The 25,588-nt window shown below is 49.6% G+C and overlaps 2 protein-coding genes and 1 long non-coding RNA gene across 5 annotated transcripts; 2 read left to right on the forward strand and 1 right to left on the reverse strand.

The window, feature by feature from the left end:
* Nucleotides 1-3,112: 3,112 nt before the first annotated feature.
* On the reverse strand, nt 3,113-7,978 carry LOC114700202. Its single transcript, XR_003735640.2, has 3 exons — nt 7,891-7,978; nt 5,750-5,827; nt 3,113-3,543 (listed from the first exon to the last, which is right to left on the reverse strand). It is a non-coding gene; the product is annotated as an uncharacterized LOC114700202 (long non-coding RNA).
* Synpo2l (synaptopodin 2 like) lies at nt 6,753-15,674 on the forward strand. Of its 2 annotated transcripts, XM_028879719.2 has the most exons (4): nt 6,753-7,087; nt 7,967-8,118; nt 8,496-9,010; nt 12,137-15,674. In XM_028879719.2, exons 1-4 carry the CDS (start codon nt 6,983-6,985, stop codon nt 14,293-14,295), a joined length of 2,931 nt encoding a protein of 976 aa, XP_028735552.1. In that variant the 5' UTR covers nt 6,753-6,982; the 3' UTR covers nt 14,296-15,674. The 2 variants fall into 2 exon arrangements, with proteins under 2 accessions (XP_028735552.1, XP_028735554.1); XM_028879721.2 differs by lacking the exons at nt 6,753-7,087; nt 7,967-8,118; nt 8,496-9,010 and adding an exon at nt 10,053-10,262.
* A 2,208-nt stretch (nt 15,675-17,882) lies between these two features.
* Nucleotides 17,883-25,383, forward strand: Myoz1 (myozenin 1). Of its 2 annotated transcripts, none has more exons than XM_028879716.2 (6): nt 17,883-17,990; nt 19,307-19,418; nt 20,747-20,925; nt 23,270-23,513; nt 23,880-24,045; nt 24,877-25,383. In XM_028879716.2, the coding sequence occupies exons 2-6, from the start codon at nt 19,346-19,348 to the stop codon at nt 25,106-25,108; spliced, it is 894 nt and encodes a 297-aa protein (XP_028735549.1). In that variant the 5' UTR covers nt 17,883-17,990; nt 19,307-19,345; the 3' UTR covers nt 25,109-25,383. The 2 variants fall into 2 exon arrangements, with proteins under 2 accessions (XP_028735549.1, XP_028735550.1); XM_028879717.2 differs by having other exon boundaries at nt 17,886-17,990; nt 19,328-19,418.
* The last annotated feature ends 205 nt before the right edge of the window (nt 25,384-25,588 follow it).

The raw sequence follows: 25,588 nt of genomic DNA on the forward strand, positions 1-25,588 counted from the left end.
TCATTAAAACACACACACACACACACACACACACACACACATTCATTAAAACACACACATAGGGCTGGAGAGATGGCTCAGAGGTTAAGAGCACCGACTGCTCTTCCAGAGGTCCTGAGTTCAGTTCCCAGCAGCCACATGGAGGCTCACAACCACCTGTAATGAGATCTGGTCCCCTCTTTTGCCATGCAGGCAGAACACTGTATACATAATAAATACATCTTAAAATAAATAAATAAATAAATAAATAAATAAATAAATAAATAAATAAATAAAAATAAGAGACTGGAGAGATGTTTCAGCAGTTAAGAACGCTTGCTGCTCTTGCAAAGAACCTGAGTTTGGTTCCTAGGACCTACAGTGGACACTTACAACCTATAACTTCAATCTCAGGGCATTTGATACCTTCTTCTCACCTTCTCACTGGAACTCACATGCACATACCCACACACAGACACATAATTTAAAAATAATAAAATAAATATCTGAGTAGTCAATGAAGGGATATCTAGAAGCTTTTTTTTTTAACTGATAGTCATAAAATACTGATACACAGTAGATTAACAAAAACTCAGATATTGTTCTTCTAACTCTAAATTCTTATTTTTATAACTATATCATAAACAAAAGAAATAGCTTTTATCACATCAGCAAAACAGCCATTGCACAAGCCCTATGCATTGTTAATCAGTTACAACACGATGATGTTATGTTTTGTAACAGAAAGAGGCTTCATAATGTGGGACACATTTGTGCAATGGAAACCTATAAAGAAGTTAGAGATTTAATTAATATCAACAGTTCTTGTCTACACACATACCTCTGTGACCATGTTCCATGACCTCCCCCCTTTGTGTTGTAATAGTGATTTAGTTCAGCAAACATTTACTAACAACTTGAGATACAGAATATAATAAAGTGCAACTTGTGACTTGGGAGGTGGAGGCAGGAAGATCAGGAGTTCAGAGTCCAGTCTGGGTTACATGAGACTCTGCCTCAAAAGAAAAACAAAACAAAAAATCAACTGTGGACTACATCAACACACATTCCTTACCTCCAACTTTTTAATGGTCTAGGAGGCATATAAAGAATCTACACGATCCAATGAAAAATGGAAGTGTGCACAAAATACCTATGTCACCCGAGGAAGGATTAATTCTACAGGGGAGAAGCTGGGAGAGGGTCAGAGAAAGACTTTAGGGAAGAGGTAGCCAAACGACTGAATCAGAGCTGAGCAGAATTCCTCCACACAGTACACAACAGTCCCGTGGTGGATAAGACAGATTTCCATAATGATTAATAGTAATGAAAAACGACAGTTTGCATTGGCCCCCTGGAATCACTTACTTTTAGTGACTTGATTTTAGTTGACTTTAAATGTCACAAATTTAAAAATGTATTATTGTGTGAGATGTGAGCAAGAGTGTAGACACACCTCTGCCACTGCACAGGTATGAAGGCCAGAGGACAACTTACAAGAGTCGGTTTTCTCCTTCCACTCTGGTTCCAGGGATCAAACTCAGGTTGTCAGGCTTGCACAGGAAGCATTTTTACCCACTGAGCCTTCTCACTGGCCCAAAATCATTAATTTTTGAAATCGCACAGCTGAGCAGTGTGTGATCAGTCTCTCGATAGCCTTGCTATTGAAAACACTCTGATATGGGAGTCATGATAATCACAGTTGTTATTCCCCTTCAGGGACTTGAAGGCTGGCTGCATTAATGAAAAAACTGACTCTTCACTTGGGCCTCTGCAAATGCCTGATGAGTGACAGCTTGATGTCAGAGATCCAAACATGCATGTATCCAACAGAGAACTATGAAAGCTGGGAATACAGCTCAGAACTCCAGCTTTCTCATACTGCGCACAAAGCCTGATTCAATCCCTCATATCACAGGGGGGAAATGTAAGACTTGTCTTTGTGCAGAGCGCCCATGGCCACCATTGCATCACCACCAATCACCTTTCCCCAACCTTAGACCATCCTGCTGCTGTTTTTCAAATGCCCAATGTACACGTGGATGTCAGAGGACAACTTTTGGAGTCAGTTTCTTCTTTCCACCATGCCATATGGGTCCCAGGGATAGAAGTCAGGTCAGGTGTCAGGCTGGAAATGCTGAGCCAGCTAACAGGTGTCTTTATCTTATACATATTCCTTAACTGTCCCCTCTGGAGGAAGGTTTGAAGCTTGGGTCTGTCATGTCCTCGGATCTGGCCACTATGAATTATTGCATGGGGGCACCTCCGAGGGTATCCCGAGTATGCAGGAAAACATGCTGGGCAGATGCATGCCATGCAGGCATGGCGGTGGCGGCAGCGGCAGCCAGTAATTCACAACCCAGATGCTCTCTGAGTGGAGAGTTTGTTACAATAGAGAGATGAAGGGAAGGATAGGGAAAGGGGAGAAGAGAGGGAAAGAGAGAGAGAGGTCAAGGGTGCACACCTCATGGGAGGAGAAACGGAAGAGAGAGAAAGGGGCGGAGTTCTTCCCTAGAATGAGGTTTTTACATCAGGACGCAGGGTGGCACCAAGGGGTGGGATTTCAAGGGGTGGGTCAGAATATTAACATTTCTCCATTCTGATTATCATAAAAAGAGGTGAGTTATGGGAGTAAGTGGGGGAACAAAGGCGCTGAATTCCCGAGAATGCTTCAAGCTGACAAGGGGTGAAGTAGGAGTCACACATGGCAGAAAAATCTCAGGAATGTTCCTTGAGGGAGCTGAGAGAGCAGGATGCAGCAGTGGTGTTCCAGGAGCCTGGGAGGAATGGCATTCCAAATCAGGAGTAGAGAAGCCATGGCATCTGCTATTTCTATGGTGGTCAGGCGGGAACCATGAATCTGCAAAATATGCTCAAAAAATAGGTGGGATCAGAAATGGGCTCTGGAGAGTGTTAGTTTTCATCAGACCAGATGTCTTGATGCAGTAGCAAAACTTTCCCCAGGAGCCTGTAGGTATTTGTAAGAGAGCTGGAATAGATTTACATCAAGGCAAAAGGGTTAAAAATCCATTTGAGGACTCTTAAGAACTCGTTGTAGTCAATGTTCTATCAGTTTATCAAAGCTGCATTTATCAGTTTTAAAACTTTGAACCTCTGGAGTTATATCTGAAACCAGTCTATCCTGTACCATGAAGTCTGTGAATGAGGCATGTATGTCTGTAATTGAGGAACATATATATAAAATCTTAGGATTGGGGCTGTTAAGCTGATACCCTAGTCACCAAACACCATCAGATCTGAGAAGGATAAATTTAAGAAGGAGTAAGACAGCTTTCCAGCTACCTAGGCAGCACCCCCAAATCTCTGTGGTAATTGGGGGCAGGGGACAATAGCCCCAAAGGCAACACTTGTTCAGTTGATCTGACAGATTTTTTCCTGTAAAGTAGAAATTTGGAGACTGACCCACCTTGACTTTGCAGTATAAGATAATCGGTCCTCTGTTGTTCTACTTATTCGCAGTCTGGACAGGATCTCAGTTTTGTGCTGCATGGCCAGCCTTGCCATAAGCTTCTGGGTGGAAGTTCTTCTGAGGCCATCCATCTTCTTGGAAGAGATACAGGTTTTTTGAGTCAGGGTTTCTCTGTGTAGCTTTGTTGCCTGTCCTGGATCTTGCTCTGTAGACTAGCCTGGTCTCACCACCTGGTTCTGCCTCCCAAGTGCTGGGATTAAAGGCATGTGCCACCACCACCCAGCTTATAAAAAGCTTTTATATTAAATGCCGTATTCTCAGATCTCTACATGTGTTTGAGGACTGGGAGGAACAACATCTGATAGATATATTTATAACTTTGCGAGCATATATATGACTTAAATCTGAATATACAGGTTTTCCAGTTAGTTACAGCTTAATGACGTTAGCAAGGACAGGGAGGCTCACATTCTTAAGCCTGAATAGACTTTGAGTAAGGAGAGACATCCTTTAAACTGTTGGCAGTGATATCTGAATCTATTACCATATTTAAGGCCCGGAAGCTGTAGTTCTGATCTTTGAGTACAGCCAGATTATAATCCTGAATGATTTATATAGAAATAATTATTTCTTAAGCTGTCTCCTGAGGAGCCAAAGAAGAGTGACAAGGGAATGATCCCAAGGCTGAATGAGAACAGGAGAAAAGGGGCTTGTGAGTCAGGGTGCAGCCCAACTCTGAGAAAAGGAAAAGGACCCTCTTGGTGGACTCTATGCCAGGGTTTCCATCTCTAACTTAGCCCTCCAGCCTGTCTTTGGAACGGGGAGCACAGGACGATGTATTCTCCATAGCTGCTTCAAGCTGAAACAGGGTGTAGATGGTCAGGAGGACTCTGGCTAGTTAAAGGTAAGGAGGGAACCCAGGCATGTGGTCATCTGACCTGGCTGTAGAGGCAGGCAACAATGATGTTTGGCTGGATGGGGTCCTCATCACACAGACAAGAATCTCTGCTGACATTTGTAGCAGGGCAAGTTGTGATCTACAACTGCTACTTCGATGTGTCTGCCAGCCTGCTGAACTATAGACTAGAGACGGGAGTTAAATTTATGAATTTAGCTGGGTGGTGGTGGCCCACGCCTTTAATCCCAGCACTCGGGAGGCAGAGCCAGGCGGATCTATGTGAGTTGGAGACCATCCTGGGCTACTAAGTGAGTTCCAGGAAAGGCGCAAAGCTACACAGAGAAACCCGGTCTCGAAAAACAAAAAGCAAACAAAAAAAATTTATGAATTTATTTGGAACCTTTTGGCCCACGGTCTTAGTGACTGGGAAAGGGAGACCAGGAGGGAGAGAAATATCATCCTCAGGAATAGACAAATGAGGAGAAATCAGTTTTAGATAAATTAGTATTACCCATCAGTACTGAAATCCAAATTGTGGAAAAGCAGGTAATGAGTACCCAAGGAAAATTTAAAATCCTGAGCTTGTGACCTAAAGTGTATCAGAATTGTATTAATGTTAAAATATGGAATTTAAAATCTTAATATAATGATACCACCTGCATGTGGTTCTGCTGATGCCCCGATGGGGAGCGCATATGTCCCCGGGCCCCACCCACGTGAGTGCAGCAGGACTGGACTTCTGCCCCGCCCAGACAGCTGGAGCCTGAGAGGCAGCTGGAGAAAGCCAGGACTTTTCCTCAGCCTGTAGGACAATGGCGAAACAATGGGCAGCAGCGGGAGGTGATTCCCTAACCTCCCTCCACACAGGACCGCCTGAGTGCCAGGCGCCCCACCCATTCTGTCCCTAGTAAAGATGGCAGGGAGGTCATATGGCCTGACTGTTTTGACCTAGCCAAGATGGCGGCTAGACCATGTGGTTGCCTTTATTTAAGATGGCACTGCCTGATCACGTGATCTCTCCTATCAAATATGGCGCCTGACCACATGTGTTCATGTGTGGGTTTTGTTTTTTGTTTTTTCCCCAAAATAAACTGAGCAGATAAGGAACAGATAAATTGAAGCATTTAAAAATCAATCAGAAATATAGATGGCTGTATCAATCATACATTTCCATTCGCACATAGGAAATAGACTTTGTGAGAGAAAGATGGAGAAGTAGCAGTGCAGCCGGGCGGGAGAGAGGGACCACCCTGGGCTGTGGCATGGTGTGAGCCAATGATAACAGCACAAGACAGCCAATGGACCGTCATCATAAAGGCTATGGGGCCATGGAACTGAGTGGGCACAAGCGTCTCCGTATGCTATCACACAGGGACAGAGCCGAGGGGCTCAGAGCCCAAAAGACACACGGTACCAGCGAGCAAAATGAGACAAATCCTCACCTGTGGGAAAATGGCCAGAAGGGAAGGCAGGAATCTTACCGGTCCAGTAGGGTGAAGAGTCCCTGGAGGTGCTCCAGCCTGAAAAATGAATGGCAGGTGGTACAGGATCCCAGAGCCGATCAGACTGCTGGCATGCAGCAGAAAGCAGTGGGATTGCCTGGCGACGTTGGGTGCCAATGTCATGAATTATTGCATGGGGGAACCCCTGAGGTTATCCTGAGCATGCAGGGAAACGTGCTGGTCAGATGCATGCCGTGCAGGCGGCAGTGGCCAGTAATTCACAACCCAGATGCTGCATCCACGTGGAGAGTTTATTGTAATAGAGATATGAAGAGAAAGATAGGAGAGAGAGAGAGAGAGAGGAAGTGGGGGTGCACACCTTGTGGGAGGAGAAGCAGAAGACAGAGGAAGAGGGAGTTTTTCCTTAGAATGAGGCTTTTACATCAGGACAGAGGGCGGTGCCAAGGGGTGGGATTTCAAGGAGCAGATCAGAATATTAACATAAACTCTTTTTTTGTTTTGTTTTGTTTGAGACAGGGTTTCTTTGCGTAGCTTTTGGAGCCTTATCCTGGAACTACCTCTGTAGGCCACACTAGCCTTGAACTCACAGAGATCCTTCTGCCTCTGCCTCCCGAGTGCTGGGATTAAACTCTTACTCTTTCACAAAAGTCATCCTTTCCATGATTAGCATGCTGTGCAGCGCACAAACAGGTTCGGGTTCAATAAACAGTAATTTCAAACAGCAAAGTGGCACTCTTCCCTGAGGAGTTCACAGAGCAGACCCCGTCATTTCTTGCCGACTCTGGGGTTGAAGCCATTGCTGCTCTTACTGTGGGCTTTGGGGGAAGGCATGTTGCCTGAAAGATCATACTCAGTTAAAAAACCCAGAGATCTGATACTGAGTCCTGCCTAAAAGGCTTGTGCAGGAGAAGGGAGGACATGGAGGGCAGAAGTTTGTACTATAATTAGTTCTAGGGGTAACATAGCTGGGGGGCGGGGGGAGAAGAGTGCAGCCGGCAACTATTTTAAGCAAGCTGTGATTGACAGGACAAGTGTACCAGACTGTACTGATCCCAGGCCCAAGTTGCCTGCCTATGGTGTGTGGTGTAGCGGAGAGGCCTGGGTCAGCAGGAGCAGGACAGACAGACAGGCAGGCCGGACGGGGTACCAGCACCTCAACCTCTCTCTCAGGGACACTGTCCAAACTTTGGGGGCCACAGGCCAAGCTGTGCAATGGGTGCTGAGGAGGAGGTGAAGGTCACGTTAGCAGGGGGAGCCCCCTGGGGCTTCCGGCTTCAGGGAGGGGCTGAACAGAAGAAACCTTTACAGGTATCTAAGGTAAGGGAGAGCCCCTCAAATGATGTTTCATAGAGAAGGGAACCCAAGGGAACTTGGGAAGAGCCATGTGGTGGCCTTCTGGGCTCGTGGGGGTGGAGAGAGCGGGAGGATATGAAGAAGAGGTGGTGGTGGGCAGGTAAGCATGCTCAGGCTATAGGGGAGCAGACTCGGACCACAAGCTCCTGGAAACTATTAGCAAAGCCAATTCTGGTTTCAGGGAGCAGTGCAAAAGGAAAGGCCTGCTTCAGCACTGTGGGAGAAGAGGCTGAGTCTGGTCATCCAGCATTTGCTCCCCTATGCCTGTGAGCTTCTCTACTCCAAACTCCAGGAATGTAGGGAAGGTTCTAATTTCTCTCTGACTAATGGATATGGGACAAGCTAAGGCAGTCCATCTCGCCCAGCCCAGCCCAGCCCAGCCCAGCCCTGCCCTGCCCTGCCCTGCCCTGCTCTACCCTGCCTTCAATGCTCCTCTTTGCCTAAGTCATATCCATTTTCCTACTAGGCAAGATTAGGTGCTAGACTTGCTGATGAAGTCATTATCCTTTTGGTTTCACCCCACAGACTTAGTTTTCTGGGCTGGGAAATGTGGGTAATGACAGCACCAAGTCTGTAAACCGTTCTAAGAATTACGTGCAATATTTCACACAATGCAGTGCCTAACGTTCAGTGAGAACTCAATAAATGACAGGCCTGTGTCACCATCTCCCAGAATACCTCTAGACAGGCCTCCTTAGTTGCACCCCAGACATCTCCCTATCCTCTTTACCCTATACAACAACAACAACAACAACAAAGCCTCTTACGTGGGTCCTTTTCGTTCTTCCATTCCATTCCCACTGGAGTGCTCCATGATCCACAATCTCTTCTTCAACATCTCAGATCCGAAGACGGAGCCAGGCTGGAAGAGCAGGACTCCGAGAGAGGGACCAGCTCTTGGCGATCAATGGAGTTTCTTGCACCAACTTCTCCCATGCCAGTGCCATGACCCTCATCGATGCCTCGGGGCATCAGCTTGTCCTTACTGTGAGGAGGTACGGGGTCCTCCCCTCCTTTTTCTCTAGCCTCGGTCTCTTCCTGCCTGTCTCGTTGCTCTAGGGCTTCAGTAACTAACAAGTACCCGTTTCTAGTTATTTTCTCTGCTGGAGAATGTCTGTATATACCTCCCAATGGAGGGATGGGGTGTTGAGCAGGTATTTGAAGGAGTGAGGACTTCAGTCCTTGGCCTATCTCCTTATCACATCTTCCTCAAAGCCTTCAGATCCCGCTCTTCCTAGCCCACCTATTCCAACCGTATGCCAGTCTCCTCTCTCCACTGCCTTGCCGCGTTCTTCCCCTCCAGATCCCCTCCAGAGCTGTTAGTCCGTAGCCATTAGTCCCTCTTTCAAATCCTGTCATCTTTTCCATCCAGGGTAGCAGAGGAAGGGTCTGTGAGATCTCCGTCTCCAGAGGAGCTTCAGATGCTGTCACCCCTATCTCCGATGAGTCCTGAGCCCCCAGGTGCTCCTGCCCCCCAGGCTCTTCAGCCTGGGAGCCTTCGTTCACCTCCTGACAGCGAAGCTTACTATGGAGAGACAGACAGTGATGTCGACGGCCCTGCCACACAGGAGAAGCCCCGCCGAACCCGACGCCGAGGTCCCACAAGGCCCACCCTCCCAGGAGCCCCACCTGATGAGGTGTACCTGTCCGACAGTCCCGCAGAACCAGCACCCGCTAAAACCGGCTCTCTCAGCCAGGGCGACAGCCGCGTGAGCTCCCCATCGTGGGAGGAGGGAGCAGCTCTCCAGCCACCGCCAGCAGAAGCACTTCTGTTACCCCATGGTCCACTGCGGCCCGGTCCTCATCTCATCCCTATGGTGGGCCCTGTCCCCCACCCGGTGGGAGAAGATCTTACTACCACCTACACCCAGAAGGCCAAGCAAGCCAGTGAGTGCCTGAATCCTTTTGTTCTCAATCAGGATCTGAGTCCTAATCTGTGCCTTCGCATGCACACATCCTACCTACCTCATGTTCCCTGGAAACAGTCTTTGGGACAAGTTGAAAAGAGTCATGAAGGAGAGGAGATTGATTTTTACTCAGGGTCCCTAGTTACCTTAGTTATAACTATTATCTTATATGGCTCAATGGCTTGATTCAAACTAAGAACAGACAATAGAGGGGAGTGGGGAGGGACCTGAAGTGTCCGGTGGTGGTGGTTTTGCTAGATGTCAGGATGGAGGGAGGAGAAAGGAGATTCCAGGGAGAGGGTACCTGAAAGCAGGCTGAGGCTACCGGGCTTTTCACAGTGTTAACTGTAGGCGCAGTATGAATGCTACTTTTGACACTTGGGAGTTCCTTTAGGATTCCTGGGGACTAACAAGATGCTAGGGGTAGTCCTGAGAGCACTAGAAAGCTGGGGAAGGATCTTTGGTTTTGTTTTTTGTTTTTTGTTTTTATCTCAGGGAAGAATGTAGGCCTGGGCAAAAGAGGCCAGGCCCATTTACAGCAGGTTCTTGCTATCTTGACGTGAGCTACGGACTGGGATGCGGTGAAGCCTCTCTCTGTCCCAGGCCTTCCAGTCCGCACCCACAGACTTCTTTTTTGCCACTTCTGAAATCTCAGGATCCGCTCTCTCTAGCTGGCTTTCCTCTCTTCCACCATTCCGATTCCCACTCCAAGGGGTTTTATGTCTTTGAATTTGCATAGAGGCTAAAAGTCTGGTATCCTAAGGGTTGTCCCATGTCCTCCTACAAAGAAATTCCAGATGCATGTTCAAGATCCCATCCTTATCCCCCAGTCTCATTTTAGTGCCCCCTCCCTTCCCATCATGCCAGGCAAGATTCTATTTAGTGGCTCAGGCTTATTTTTAGCCAAGCAGACCACACAGTCCAGAGGGGGTGGGGTGAGGGGAAGGGGAGGCAGGTGCCCGTGTCTGTCACACCAGGAGTTGTGGGACAGGGCAAGGAGGGAGGGGGACAGGTTCTAAAAACAGCTCAGTGAGCTCATCTGGTGGCTGCCAGCTCTGGGGACAAGACAAAGGGGCTTTAAAAGGCCTTGGGGGTGGCTCAAGCTGGTCCTGCTCCAGCCAACACTGCCTTTCTCGGCATGGAGGCCATTGAGCCCATCATCCAAGAGTCCCTCAGCCAAGCCAGCTGTGACAGAGCCCCAGCTCCTGAGCTCCAAGACCCATTCTACGCAGGTAGGACCCTCTCCCACTCAAGGGGATGCTGGGGCGTGAGCGGAGGGCAGTGTCTCGACAGCGTAGAAGGGTGGTCTTTGGGAATGGCTACACTCTCTCGTCCTCTCCCTCATTCTCTCAGGAAAGGGTCACCACCCCTTTCTCAGAACGGGTTGATGCTAAGCGCACATGGCCGGGGGTTTATGACCACATGAGCTGTGGTAAGCTTGTAGGAAAAGAGTGAGAAGTGGGAGTGCACTATGACTACATGAAGACATGTATGTGCAAATCCAGGAGAAGATACGTAAGAATAAGACCATGTTGTTGTGCGGGAGAAGCTTACACCAGGAGAGCATCATGGTCGCTCACGATGGGCCTTGGCAGCAGTGTGTTAAATGTGGTTTATTATCTCACTGTGCTCAGAGTTATCTTATGAAGAGGTAGCCACTAGCATCCTCATTTCCAGACAAGGAAAGTAAATGGCTGAGGTGAAGTAATTCTCCCAGAACTAACGTCTGACTCCCGTGTCTATTCTCTCGTGCATAGTACTATTCTGTGTTATACACGTGGGGGCCAAAGGAATGAGGCCCTAATTAGAAAGCAGCTTGGTATCTTGAGAGGAAAAGTAGATGGAATGTCAAGAATTTTCCAGGAGGAACTGGGGATCACGGAGAGTATCCATGTCCAGGGCGGGGTCTGAGAGCAGGGCAGCCCGTCCTACTTCCCGGCCCCGCCTACTCAGGCCCCACATGGCATATGAAGTCCTGCCCTGGTTCTTCAGCACAGACCTTCTCCTGCCCACCTGATGGTGTGCTGCTCTTTTGAGTTCTCTACTTGGGAGGCTGGGCAAAGAGGAGTGGGAACAGCCCCCAAAGCCGTCTACCCCAGAGGCAGCACCCACTTGTGAGAAAGGGGATCCTGAAATCCCCTAAAGATGTAGGAGGTTGCCTCGGAGAGCAGCACTCTGGCTTTTCCTGCAACTTGGATCCAAGATTCTCCAGGGATGTGAGGAGTAGAGGTATGAAGCACAAAGGAGTGTTCTAGCAGTTGGGAAGGCCAAGGTCAGTTCTCAACTCCTGTCTACTCTGTACCAGAGTCTCCCCGGGGAAGACTCTGGGAAGAGCTACCTGGCACATGTAGGTATATAGTTGTGTTTGACGACTCTGTGTTGTATGAGGGCATAAGGGTATGTGAGCTGATGTGTATGTAAGGTGGGACAATTGTGAGTACGAAAAGCACAGCGGAAAAAAATGTGCCCTATAGCAGGTTCTCGGGAGACTGACGTTAACATGGTGTGTGTGGGGGGGTCGTATTTCTAGGAGTGTTTATGATGTGAACAACTTGGTGGGTGGAACTGTGACCGAAGAGCTTCATGTTAAGAATCTGTGTGTTGGGATGGGCATGGAGGTGCACACCTTTAATCCCAGCACTTGGGAGGCAGCAGCAGCTGGGGCTCTGTGAGTTCAAGGCCAACCTGGTCTACATAGTGAGTTCCAGGACAGCCAGGGCTATGTAGAGAGACCTTGTCACACACAAAAAGAAAGTCTGTGTGTCCTGGTTATAGTGGTCATAGGTGTGAGGAGAAAAGTGTTCCTTCTTATCTTTTCTCTCTCTGGGATGGGTCCTGCCAGCCTTAGAATAACACCTCCCCCACTCCCCTGCCAGACAGGAATGGGAGGCAGGTGAAGAACGTGGGAGTGACTAAGGACCATCTCCTGGAAAATACAAGTGCAATAGAGGGTACAGAAGAGCTGTGGTGTGGCCGTGTCCCTGTCCTTGGTTTCACCTCCCCCCACCCCCTCCGCTCTGTCTCTAAGTCAGAGGTAAGAGCTTTGGGGAACAGGATTGAATAGGCGGTGAAGCCCCCTGACCAATCTACCTCTTGATCTCCTCAGAACTGCAACGTGCAGAAAGCCTCCAAGAGAAGAGTGTGAAGGAGGCCAAAACCAAATGCCGGACCATCGCATCCCTGCTGACAGCGGCCCCCAACCCCCACTCTAAGGGGGTGCTTATGTTTAAGAAACGGCGGCAGAGAGCCAAGAAGTACACTCTAGTGAGTTTCGGGGCTGCAGCTGGAACAGGAACAGAGGAGGAGGACGGCATCCCCCCAACGAGTGAGTCGGAGCTGGACGAAGAGGCTTTCTCGGACGCCCGCAGCCTTACCAATCAGTCTGACTGGGACAGCCCTTATCTGGACATGGAGCTGGCCAGGGCTGGCTCAGGAACAACCGAGAGTCAGAGCTCCGGCCTGGGAGGGCAGTTGAGCGAGGTCTCTGGGCGAGGGGTTCAGCTCTTTGAACAGCAGCGCCAGCGGGCAGCCTCCAGTACCCAGGAGCTGGCTCAGGTGGGCCCAGCAGCCATGCTGAATGGGCAGGGGCTGCAGTCCCCACCTCGAGCTCAAAGTGCTCCCCCAGAGGCAGCGGTGCTCCCACTCAGCCCAGTGCCGGCCCCTGCAGCCAGCCCTAGCCCCTTCTTCCCGGATGGTGGAGCCCCCAGCCCAGCGCCAAGTATCTTCAACAGGTCAGCGAGGCCTTTTACCCCAGGTTTACAAGGACAAAGGTCAGGTACCACTTCAGTGATTTTCCGGCCCTTAGCCCCTAAGAAGGTAAATGAAGGCCTGAGAGCCACCAGCCCCGCTCCGTGCCCCTTCGCAGCCCCTCTGCAGGGACCCACCCCTCTGCCCAGCTTCCCCACGCCCGGCCACACGCCAGTCTCCGGAGCTCCCAGCAGCCCACGCTCCTCCGGTCCGGTAACCGCTACCAGCTCCCTGTACATCCCAGCCCCGAGCCGGCCTGTGACACCAGGAGGCGCCCCAGAGTCTCCCGCTCCTCCTAGCGCGGCTGCCATGACCTCCACCGCTTCCATCTTCTTGTCGGCGCCCCTGAGAAGCTCTGTGCGCCCGGAGGCGTCCGGCCCCGCGGCCCCCGAATCTGCCAGCGCTCGGGAGCAGCGCATCTCTGTACCAGCTGCCCGCACTGGCATCCTGCAGGAGGCCCGGCGCCGGGGCACTCGGAAGCAGATGTTCCGCCCTGGAAAGGAAGAGACGAAGAACTCGCCCAACCCCGAGCTCCTATCGCTGGTGCAGAACCTGGATGAAAAGCCTCGGGCGGGTGGTGCGGAATCTGGTCCGGAGGAGGACGCTTTAAGCCTTGGAGCTGAAGCCTGTAACTTCATGCAGCCACTAGGGGGCAGGAGTTACAAGACCTTGTCTCAAGTGACACCGAAAACCCCGCCTCCAATGGCTCCCAAAACCCCACCCCCAACAACTCCTAAGACTCCACCCCCTGTGGCTCCTAAGCCCTCTTCTCGAGGGCTCCTTGATGGGCTAGTGAATGGGTCCACCGCTGTAGCTGGGATCCCTGAGCTCCCAAGGCTGCAGGGGAGGGGTGGAGAGCTATTTGCCAAGCGGCAGAGCCGTGCCGACAGGTACGTGGTGGAAGCTACACCTGGCGCTAGCCTTAATCCTGGCCTTCGCCCCAGAAGTCCTTCTCCCACACCCTCACTGCCCCCATCGTGGAAATACTCACCCAACATCCGTGCCCCACCCCCTATTGCTTACAACCCACTCCTCTCACCTTTTTTCCCCCAAGCTGCCCGAACTCTCCCCAATAAGGCCCAATCTCAGGGACCTCGGGCGACCCCCAAGCAGGGCATCAAGGCCCTGGATTTCATGCGACATCAGCCATACCAGCTTAAAACCGCCATGTTCTGTTTTGACGAGGTCCCTTCTACTCCTGGCCCCACGTCAGGGCCTCCCAAAACTGCCCGAGTCCAGGAGATCCGCAGGTTTTCCACTCCAGCACCCCAGCCCACTGCAGAACCCTTGGCTCCCACTGTGCTTGCCCCCAGAGCGGCGACCACACTGGACGAACCAATTTGGAGGGCAGAGCTGGCCTCACCCCCTGTCCCTAGCCCAGACCATCCTCAGGAGTCTTCCAGGAGCTTTGCCGCCACCCCCAGCTCCTGTGGTTTCCAAGTAGCCCGGCCCCGGTTCTCAGCCACCAGAACAGGGTTGCAGGCTCACGTGTGGAGGCCTGGGGCAGGGCACCAGTGAACATAGGTCCCAGGACCAAGTAATGGAACTTAGAGTCCCGGAAGTTTCTTCTGCTTTGTCCTACCGGCTTTTTCTCCCCGCGTCGCCTCTGCCAGAGATAGTGTTCCCCTTCAGTTTCCCCAGCCCCCTACTGCTGCCTTTTTAACCTGTTATCTCTGTTTTGGTATCTTCTCTGTATTTTTCTGCCTGGACCTCTGGCTTCTCCACCCAGAGGTCTCAGCAGGTCTCTGGGTTGTTGTGGTTTTTTTTTTTTTTTTTTTTTTTTTTGCTTTTGCATTTGTGTTTCTCTCTGTGGGCAGCACTTGAGTGTTAGGCAAAAAGCACACTGTAAAATGACCACTGAAATCTCAGGCAAGAAACTCACCACGCTACAAGCAACTAAGGGACTGAACGGTGCTTGAGCCCCTTCACACTCCATATTCCTCACTCACATATTCGTGTGTGTGTGTGTGTGTGTGTGTGTGTGTGTGTGTGTGTGTGTGTACCCATGCTTTTGCAAATATGTGTGTTTAGGATCTGCTCTGGAAAGGTATCAGAAAAACATACATGTGCGCTTCTTTTGGGGGCAAAGGTAAGAGGGAAGTTCTTTTCCTTCTACCGGAAGGGTCAGATATCTCTCCAGGGAATCTTGCAGGGAACAAGAGCTTACCTGCAGAAAAACTCCAGAGAGGATATAGTCTGTAGCAGGTGCACAGCATCTTGTGATGTTAACGAGTCTGACGATTTTCTTGGGTCTGCGTTATACGAGCTAGACCTGGAAAAAAAAAAAAAAACACTAAGAATTCTGTTTCTTTGGATTTCAGGAAGTTAGGAACCAGGGTCCTGTGCTGAGCAAGTCAGTATCCAGCAAGTAAAACAGAAAATTTCTTCTGAACTGCCAGAGATAGAAGGATGGTGAATAGAGACAGAGTGGATGAGGAGAGTGAGGCTAAAACAGGAAGCAGGGCAAGAGGGAGAGAGCAGAGTTGGCCAACAAGAAACCAACTACTTATGAGGGAGCATAGGGACCGTCTGAGCTCAGGAGAATGTGTGCATTTGTCAGAGCAAAGGTGTGAGGATGTGTGCCAGATGTTAGAGTTGGCTGTGCTACCTCCTGTGAATCTGACCTTCCGCTGCTGCAGCTTATCCTGACCACCTGGGAAAGGCAGGGAGACGCTGGCCCAAGTCTCTTTTGTCCCACACCACCCGCAGAAGTCCAGCTTTTGTTCCTGCTCAGCTTTAGTTCCTAATTTCTGATCCTAGAAGTGTAAGGACTCTCCTTCCCTGAAGACCACCACCTTGCTTGCTGTTTGACCCGGAAGTGGATCTTTTCCTTTGCAACATTGGGCGCCACAATTCTTTGATTTGTGCACAAGAATAAACGTATGCCCACACCCACATCTCCTGTTGCTTTCATCTCTTCCGGTTTTATGCCCGATCCCAATGGCTTCGAGGTCTTCTCTAACCCATTTGCTGACCTGACTCCTGCTCCTTGTCTGTCTTCCTGCCTTCCCATTCTACCCGCCCTGTTAATCATCTTATTTGATCCAATCGCCTTCACCACTCGACCTTGCACTCTCCACCCCGAGCCTCTTCCTCTTCTTCCGAAGTTTATTCTTTGCAGGTGAGGCTCAGTTTGGACAACTGAGAGTAACTGGGAAGGCAGGCGCTCTTTGTGTCATGTTTCCTGGCTCCCGGGAGGAAGTAGCTGTGTTGAACAATGTCTGGGAATCAGTGGCAGGTGAGGGTGTATGGAACAGGGAAGAGAGAGTGGAGACTGAAATAGACAATCTGGGGACTGACCGGAGGAATGAGAGAAGGAACATGTCATGACTCAGCTTACCAGAAGGGGGCATGTTTGTGCCAACAACCAGATGCTGCTCCCAAGTACAGTCTGAGAATTCCAAAAGGAGGGCTGAAACACCACAGGCATGTCTAAATAGCATGTCTTCACGTATTTTGTTTCAGATATTCGGTCATAGGAGCTCAGGCTTTTGAGTTTTGTTGTATTTTGTTTGACAGGAATGTAGTAGTAATAACAAAGTTACCTTTCACTATTTATGTTTTTTTTTTCTCCTGTTTCCTTGGGTTGGGAGGAAATGGACCAAAGATAAAAGGTCTCGACAGTGGCCACCTGCTGTGGTGGGTGGGGAGGACGGTCAGCCCCCAGTTTAAGCGTGACAAGAATAGGATAGGAGAAGGGTGTGGTCAGGAAGATGGGGGACTCCCAGAGGGACCAGTGCATTCTGGAAGCTTCAAAAACCTCTTTCTTCGAGGTGTGGGAACAAGGGGTGGTCATGGGGGTGGGGGGGAATATGAACGAAGTACAATGATACAGGTGTAAAAAATAAGCTTTTTATTTTTTTTTGGGGGGGGGGGGATAAGATTTTTCTGTGTAGCCCTGGCTGAGGGCTCCCGAATGCTGGGATTAAAGTCATGCACCACCACGCCCAGGCTCAGGAAACTATTATATGTTTACTAAACTAACTCCACACACCAAAAAAAAAAAAAAAAAAAAAAAAAAAAAGCCAGTTCCTCAGACAGCTATTAAGGTAAGAGGTACAAAAGCAGCTGAGCAGAAGATGAGGAAGTGTTCAGGGTATTACTGCTGCTACTGAGACAGTGGTTTCCAACCTTCCTGATGCTTCTTCAACCCTTAATACAGTTCCTCAGGTTGTGGTGATCCCCAACCATAAAATTATTTTCAGTTGCTACTTCATAACTGTAGTTTTGCTACTGTTATGAATCCTAATGTAAATATCTGATATGTAGGATATCTGATATGTGTGACCCCTGGGGAAGGGTCATGACCCACAGGTTGAGAGCCACTGTGCTAAGAGGAAAGAAAAGGCGTGAGGCAGGCAGGCCTTCACCACGCCCTCTGCAGTGGGTTCCACCAAGCTGGTCCCTCACCCTGCCAACGTCTAACCCTCAGAGAAAAGGCTGACCTAGTCAAGAAACTTAAAAGCAACTCCACTGTGAAAGTTTCCATCCTATCTTCAAATTTAGGGCTTTAATCCCTCCCACCCCCAATACACCCATGAGTCCCTTCAGCCCTGGCCTGGGATGGCCCCGAGTGGCCCACAAATCATGTTTTCTGGTTTTAATTTGTTTTTTTCCCTTTACCTACTTTTTTTTGTTTTTTTGTTTTTTTGTTTTTCGAGACAGGGTTTCTCTGTGTAGTTTTAGTGCCTGTCCTGGATCTTGCTCTGTAGACCAGGCTGGCCTCGAACTCACAGAGATCCGCCTGCCTCTGCCTCCCGAGTGCTGGGATCAAAGGCATGCGCCACCGCCGCCGCCGGCCCTTTACCTACTCTTACCCGCCACTTACTCTCTGCCTCCTCTCCGCGTCTGCCTTAAATTACCTCCTGAAATGCTCCTTTGGATCTAAGGGTCAAGGTGCAAAGAGGAGATGCACCCCTAAGCCCACTGCTCCACTGATCCCCGACTCAGACAGCCTGGTGGGGGACTCTCGTAGGCCCTCCCCCTTCCTGAACATCAGGCAAGGAGCGCAGGCACTGGTTCCAGGGTCTCAGTGCCCCTGTGCCATTTGAGCTGCCTGTGCTCATCATCTCTATTAATAACCACCGTCCCTCCCCCTACTGCCGGTGCCGCCCCTACGCTTGCCCAGCTCAGGTTCGCCAGTCAGTCACAGCAGCTCAGTCCTCCACAGCCGCTGGACCCCAGGGCGAGCTGACCACCAACTGAAGCGGCTGGTAAGTCTGCAGCTCTGTGGTCTGAAGGGGCTGGAGCCCACTCTTCTGACCTCCTTGTCTGCAATGTGATTCCTCATCCTAGGGGAGTGGCTTCTCTCCTCATCTCTGCTCAGCTCCCAGCTGTCCAGCTGGAGCCACGGAGTTGGAAAGAAAGGGACCTAAGGAGTCGGGAGGAATGCAGATGGGTGGGGAGGTACCTGAGGGATGGGAAGGGGTGGCCTGAGCCCCCACGAGGTTGGTGGAGTGTAGCTGTGCTTGTGAGATAGGACTCCATAGAAAACTGCATGACTGTTAGGGAGAGAATGAAGTTCCCAGCTTTCCCTAGCTTTTCCCCATCCACAGCTGGATCTTATTACTATGCTTCTGTCCCCCCACAAGTCTCTACTGCTATGTATGATATTGCTGAACTGACATCTGTCAGAGCTCAAATGCCCTCAGTTCCTCTCCACCCCAGCTCTGCAGCTTGGGATAGGAGTGCCCGAGGGAGCAAGGAACACCCCCATGACCTCTCAGGCCACATTCCAGTTGGCCTCCTGGAAGAACAACAACCTCCCCTTCCTATGGAGAGTGCTTTGGCTGGATCTCCTCAACACAAGCGGAGCATTTCTGTACCCCCTTGGCCTTGACAGAAGCCCGAGGAGAAGACCAGAGTCTGAAGCCAGAGCTGTAGGCTGATATCCCAATACAGATTTAAATCATGCCAGGCTCAAGAAACCTGGGTGCATTTGCCCTGCCAGGGATGTTGTCTTTTAAACAACCCTCAGCCCGGCTCTGCTCCTGATCCCCACACAGGATCTTTGGAAAGTGGGCACAAGAGGCTGGTAAGAGGTAGAGAAAGGGCTGTAGCTCTACCTCCTGTTCTGATTCCAAAGAAAACAGAAGCCCCATGGCAGTAAAGTCTACCTTCTCGGGGAATACACATGTCTGTGAAAACCTAAAGTAGATGGCATGGCTTAGTGGTAGAGAATCCACGCGGCATGCATGACGCCTTGAGTTCAAGCCTCAGCACTGGAGAAACACACACACACACACACACACACACACACACACACACACACACACACGATCTGAAGAAATTTTGTCCTTAACCCCAAGTTAAGGAGTACTAAGCAAGGAGGTGGTGGCACACCCCAACTTGGGAGGCAGAGGCAGGCGGATCTGTGAGTTCGAGGCCGGCCTGGTCTACAGAGAAGTTCCAGGACACAGGACAGCCAGGGCTACACAGAGAAACCCTCTCAAAAAGAAAAAGAAAGAAAGAAAGAAGTACGGCTCTGGTGCACACACTCACCCTTCCCATTCCCTGTCTCTCCTTCAAGCCTGCTTCCCACTCCTCCCAGGTCAAATCCATCTCCACCATGCCGCTCTCGGGAACCCCGGCCCCTAACAAGAGGAGGAAATCCAGCAAACTGATCATGGAACTCACTGGAGGTAGGGCATGCTTGACGCTCCCTAATGCAGGCCTTTTAGGAGCACCCTGACACAGGAGTCCCAGAAATCCCATAAGACTGGATATAAGTCAGAGGAATTGCAGCCATGGAGGGTGTGGGAGACAGAGTGATGGGTGAGGTAAGACGGACAAGGAGCAAGAGGCAGGAAGAGCTCAACCTTTACTCTGCGTCCTCCTGCCCTGTGCACTGATGACTGGATGATAACACCCCGCTGCCCCGCTCAGCCAGGCCCGGACCACAGGACCCATGTCAGTGAGGTCTATGTGGGGACACACACCAGGCCCCACCAAATGGTTAATTCCCTTCTTTCTTTCTAAGTGCTAGACAATTGTGTAAGCATTTAAAATAGGAAAGTGCGCAGGCGTGCTCCCCAGGGATGCACACCAGTTACCAAGTGTGAAGTTCTCCTGATACCTCTGGAGCCAGAGTTCACTGAATCAAAACGAAAGGACACAAGGATCCGTATTTAGAGATGGGCAACTGCACACGGGCTGGGCCTATCGCTTCCCCCATGCTATAATTTCTCTACTGGCCTCTGTCTACGATATTCCCTTGTGCTTGTTCTCTTCCACTCCAGCCCATGCCCCCTTTGGCCCTGCTTACCTCTCTACTCGAGTATTCCAACTGTTAGGCCCCAACCCTCATCCCCTTGTGTTCTAACTTGAAACCAGGAAATCAAAACTTCTCATGGGCTGTGTATGGTGGCACACACCTTTAATCCTAGCACTCAGGAGGCAGAGGCAGGCTCATTTGTGAGTTCAAGGCCAGTCTGGTCTAATAGTGAATTCCAGGCCTGCCAGGGTTACATAGTGAGACCCTGTCTCAAACACACACACACACACACACACACACACACACACACACACACGCACGCACGCACGCACGCACCCACACACACACAGACTGAAGAAGTGGGGAGATGACTTTGTGGTTAAGAGCAAGTTGCTCTTGCAGAGGACCCAGGTTCAGTTCCTGGCACCCACATGGTGGCTCACAACCACCATTAACTCCAGTTTCAGGGGATCCGAGCCCTTTTCTGACCTCTGTGGGCACCAGGCCCCCATGTGGTGCACATAACACACATGCACACAAAATACTCAATACACATAAAACACAAACAAATCTCTTAAAAAGTTTAAAAGATACACGAATAAGACAAAAAACTTCTCCATAAACTAGATAGACCTTGGTCAGATAACAGCATCTTGCCCCTAGATGATCTCTTTGATTGTACACTCGGCTGTGGGTGGTGGTTCTACTCTTGAGTTCAGAAAGCCTTAATTTCCTCTTCTCCCCCTCCTGGATAAGGCGGACGGGAGAGCTCCGGCCTGAACCTGGGCAAGAAGATCAGTGTCCCAAGGGATGTGATGTTGGAGGAGCTGTCGCTGCTCACAAACCGAGGCTCCAAGATGTTCAAGCTGCGGCAGATGCGGGTGGAGAAATTTATCTATGAGAACCACCCCGACGTTTTCTCTGACAGCTCAATGGTGAGGATGGACGGGAACCTCTCTCACAGCCCAGTGCCTGTTCCCGACAGCTTCTCAGTAGGCCCCAGGTTCCCCAAATACCACCAACCTCCTCTCCATGAGAAATGATAAGCTCATTAAGTCTCTGCATATACTACACTCCCAACAGCTCTAGGGTGGGTTACAGCCCATTTCTGAAGCTTAGTCTCATCTCGGAGCCAGTGCAGGCTGAGGGGTACCACACCCAGAGGGAGAAAATTCCTTCCCAGTGTGGGAAAGTGTTAAAATAGGGTTGCCAGATAAAACACAGGACACCCGGTCCTGTATTTTGAAGTTAAGATACACAATGAATATTTTTAGTAAAGTATGTTCTTTGTAATATTGGGGACATAAAAATGAAACAAGAATTAAAAACCACAGAATCTCGGGGCTGACGGTACAGCTGAGTGGCAGAGCAGGTGCTTAGAATGCACGGGACCCTAGGATTCGTTTCCAGTGCCCCCAAAAGCAAACAGCAAGCAACAAAAATCCAAAGAGGGTATCCAGTTAAATTTGACCTCCAGGTTTATACAATGAGCTTGGTCACTGAAGAGGCTAAGGATGGAGGATTGCTCATGAGTTTGAGAAAAGTTTTTAAAACCAACAGTTGTCTTTTTTTCCTGTTAAATATGTTGCCTCTAACATGTAACATTTTGGACATAAAAACAATATAAGGCTGGGCAGTAGTGGCTCATGTCTTGAATCCCAGCACTCGGGAGGCAGAGGCAGGTGGATCTCTGTGAGTTTCAGGCCAGCCTGGTCTATAAATCGAGTTCCAGGACTGCCAGGATTGTTACACAGAGAAATCCTGTTTCAAAAACAAACAAACAAAAAATAAGATTGGAATAATAAAATAATTTTTTTTAGATAGAATTTTATTATGTAAATCTGGCTAGCCTGGAGCTACATAGATCAGGCTGGCCTCAAACTCACAGAGCCTCTGTCTCCTGAGTGTTGGGATTAAAAATGTGTTATATTTTAAACTTAAATGCCTAACAAACACTTTCTTTCTTTCTTTCTTCCTTTCTTTCTTTCTTTCTTTCTTTCTTTCTTTTTTTTCTAGACAGGGTTTCTCTGTGTAGCTTTGCGCCTTTCCTGGGACTCACTTGGTAGCCCAGGCTGGCCTCGAACTCACAGAGATCTGCCTGCCTCTGCCTCCCGAGTGCTGGGATTTAAGGTGTGTGCCACCACCGCCCGGCTAACACTTTCTTAATGTAAACATGTCCCATTAAACACTTAGGGCATATTTATATTAAAAATATTGTTCTATACCTGAACATAAAATTTAAGTGGTAGTCTGCAATTTTATTTGTTAAATTTGGCAACATTAGAGGAGTTTAATGAGTTTTTATAGCCATCTTCGTTTTGAATAAATCTTTTTTTTTTTTTTTTTAAAGGTTTAATCTCTTCTTTAAGGATGCAGGACTGGGGCACTAAATCTTCTTTCTTTAGGACCACACATAGTCAGGCTTCTCCAGAGAAAGAGAAGAAGGGATTGGAGAGAGGCCAGGCACAGGATGTTACAGCCGAGGAGGAGGGGCCGGCTCCGTTTTCTCTCTTCCTCCTCCACCTTCCCTGGGTGGTTGGGGGACAGTGGAAATAGATGCCTCCATGGATGTGGCCAAGGCAGGAGAGTCTGTCATTAGCCCTTATGCAGAACCAAAGTCAAAGTGCTGAGTGGGTCATATCTAACTTTAGGAGGGCCCAAAGCCCTCCTCCGGCCGGGGTCTGGTTACAGCTGGGTGGAGCGTGGGGCTTCTTGGTAAGGTGGCCAGGAGGGCCTCCTCAAGGAGTTGGTGGGGCTATTTTTAGGCTTTGGAGCCAAACCCAGTGTTGCCCTTTTGGCCATCCTCCCTGCTTCACCTGCTACAGTTTCACTGGGAGAAAGTTCTGGTCCTGTAGGCAATCCAGAAGGGAGAGGGAGAGAGGAGCGGGGCAAGAGTTCTCACTGCTGGGCAAACTGAGGAGGAGGGACAGAGATCTCCTTCCTTTTTGTCAAATTTAAACTGGCTGCTCCCCGACCCTCCTCCTTGCAGTTTCTTGTAGAGGAGACGTCTTTGTTTGCTCTGCCTTGTCAAGACAGGGAGGGGGAGTGGGAAGTGAGCTGCCTTACCCGGAGCTGTAATTAGGGAATGAAACCTCTGTAGGAAAGTAATTCCCTCAGGCTGACAATCTCCTATGCAGTTATTAGGGAGGATTTCTCAGAACGCTGGCATCTTCTGGCTGGTCCTAAACTCCACGCACGCCCTCTCGTAGATGTAGTCTCTCTCTGTGTATTCTGCACACCCACTGCTAACCTTCCTCTCGCTTTCTGATTTCCTTTCAGGATCACTTCCAGAAGTTCCTTCCCACAGTGGGAGGACAGCTGGAGACAGCGGGTCAGGGGTTTTCCTATGGCAAGGGTGGCGGTGGAGGCCAGGCCGGGGGCAGTGGCTCCGCTGGACAGTATGGCGCTGACCATCACCATCATCAAGGCTCCGGCTCTGGAGCTGGGGGTGCAGGTGGTCCTGGGGGCCAGGCTGGCAGAGGAGGAGCTCCTGGCACAGCAGGGATTGGAGAGCCAGGAACAGGCAAGCATCTCACCAGAAGTAATGCATCTAGTCCCTAGAGCAGGGATGTCCCTAGGAATGGGGCCTATTTGGGAAGAGGGAGAATGAGGCATCTTGGACCCAGAAGGTATCCAGGATACAGCAATGTGTCTATTTCACCCACAGTCTTATCTTTTAGTTATTTTTTCCCCCTGGCTTCTCAGATTCAGTCACAGATCTCACCCCAGACTACCTTTATGTTATAAACCACATACAACTCCCAGGATGTTATACCTCAGGTCTCTAGACTCAGCAACTTCTCTAGTGGTGGAGTACAGGATTAGCTTTCATTAGCTACTAATAATAGCTGCTATTATTTGATTTATGTTTCTCTCTCATGGCTACCAGGTGACCAGGCAGGTGGAGAAGGAAAACATGTCACTGTGTTCAAGACTTATATTTCCCCATGGGATCGGGCCATGGGGGTTGACCCTCAGCAAAAAGTGGAACTTGGCATTGACCTGTTGGCGTATGGGGCCAAAGCCGAACTCCCCAAATATAAGTCCTTCAACAGGTAGGGTGGTGGGAAGAAACCAGATGTATCCCACTGTGTGGTACTTACTGTGTTATACTTGGTATGGGATTGTAGTTAAACGTTTCAGAAGACTAAGGGGATATAGGCCTTCATGGAAGATCTCTGCTCTTTTGCCTCTTGTAGCAGTGTGGTGGAGGAAAGATTTCTTGGGAAGCAAGATCTCTGTTAGTTCACTGATCAGCAGTTTGGGCACTGCTTTTTTGAGCTTTGGTTTCTTTGAAGGTAAAATGGGGATACTACATTTTGTGGTTGGACCTTCTTTTGGCTCCCACCCATTCAATTGATGATGCAGTTACTCTCTCTCCAGGACACTTCTGTTTCTTTATACCCTGCTCCAAGTTACTGGTTTAGAATTGGGCACGGTAGACCATGGATAGGAGATCTGTGTGGGAGCAGGTTGAGGGAGGTCTACAGAAGTGCTTTTACATTAGAATGTTAATTCCTCCCAGCCAGGCCATCGACTATCCCCCTGCAGTGAGGGTAGAATTAGAGGGGCAGATACATTGTAATCTCAGTATGGTCTCATACCATTGGGTCCACAGTATTTGGAGCCATTTTTACTAAAATGCTGGTGTATGTCACAGCCATCCACAAGACCATGCAGAGTCCACTAGACTCCATTCATCACTAACTTTGGAGAGATAAGCAAGCCAGGGACATGGAGTGTTCAGGGAGAAGAACCAGGAGCACAGAAGCAATCTCTAGCTATAATTTGTAGATTCTCTTCCCTTAAAACAGGGTACTATCTCATCGATACGGTCCTGTTTCTTTTATTCTGATTCTTAATTATGTAATATGTCCCCCTCTCAGGACAGCAATGCCCTATGGTGGATATGAGAAGGCCTCCAAACGCATGACCTTCCAGATGCCCAAGTTTGACCTGGGGCCTCTGCTGAGTGAACCCCTGGTCCTCTACAACCAGAACCTCTCCAACAGGCCTTCTTTCAATCGAACCCCTATTCCCTGGTTGAGCTCCGGGGAGCATGGAGACTACAATGTGGATATTGGCATCCCCTTGGATGGGGAGACAGAGGAGCTGTGAAATGTTTCTTCCTGTAATTCACATCATTTCCCCTCTTTGGTTCCAATGTGAGAGGGGGTGCTGGACAGGATTCCCCAACTGTTACTCCAGTATCCTTGTGGCAATGGAGGGTGAAGGGTGGGGGCACTGCCTTTCCACGCTTCAAGTCCCCACCCCAAGGCACCCCTCCTCCCCAGCTCAGAGGGCCCATCCTGTTGTTCCATATGGAATCTGCTCTTTTATGGAATTTTCTCTGCCACCAGTAACAGTCAATAAACTTCAAGGAAATGAACTCATTCTTCCTCTGATGTTTGAAGGCTGATGAAAACTGAGGCTGATGCTGAACAAAGACCAATTAAAGCTAAATACCAAACACTCACTGTTCAGACTTTAAGACCATATGCGAGACCCACATCCACACCCACAAAACCACATTCATCAGGTATAAACAAAGACATATCATTCAGTGTTACAGGAGATAAATTTTCATGTGTAAAACCA

This window comes from Peromyscus leucopus, chromosome 9 (assembly GCF_004664715.2).
Source record: "Peromyscus leucopus breed LL Stock chromosome 9, UCI_PerLeu_2.1, whole genome shotgun sequence".
NCBI lineage: Eukaryota > Metazoa > Chordata > Mammalia > Rodentia > Cricetidae > Peromyscus > Peromyscus leucopus.

What these genes read in the sequence shown, in the direction of transcription:
- Synpo2l (XM_028879719.2), top strand. Translation starts at nt 6,983, where the DNA reads ATGGGTGCTGAGGAGGAGGTGAAGGTCACGTTAGCAGGGGGAGCCCCC. An exon ending in CTTGTCCTTACTGTGAGGAG is followed by an intron (nt 8,119 to 8,495) that starts GTACGGGGTCCT and finishes TTTTCCATCCAG; the next exon opens with GGTAGCAGAGGAAGGGTCTG. An exon ending in CCAGAAGGCCAAGCAAGCCA is followed by an intron (nt 9,011 to 12,136) that starts GTGAGTGCCTGA and finishes TGATCTCCTCAG; the next exon opens with AACTGCAACGTGCAGAAAGC.
- Myoz1 (XM_028879716.2), top strand. Translation starts at nt 19,346, where the DNA reads ATGCCGCTCTCGGGAACCCCGGCCCCTAACAAGAGGAGGAAATCCAGC. An exon ending in TTTTCTCTGACAGCTCAATG is followed by an intron (nt 20,926 to 23,269) that starts GTGAGGATGGAC and finishes ATTTCCTTTCAG; the next exon opens with GATCACTTCCAGAAGTTCCT. An exon ending in AAATATAAGTCCTTCAACAG is followed by an intron (nt 24,046 to 24,876) that starts GTAGGGTGGTGG and finishes TCCCCCTCTCAG; the next exon opens with GACAGCAATGCCCTATGGTG.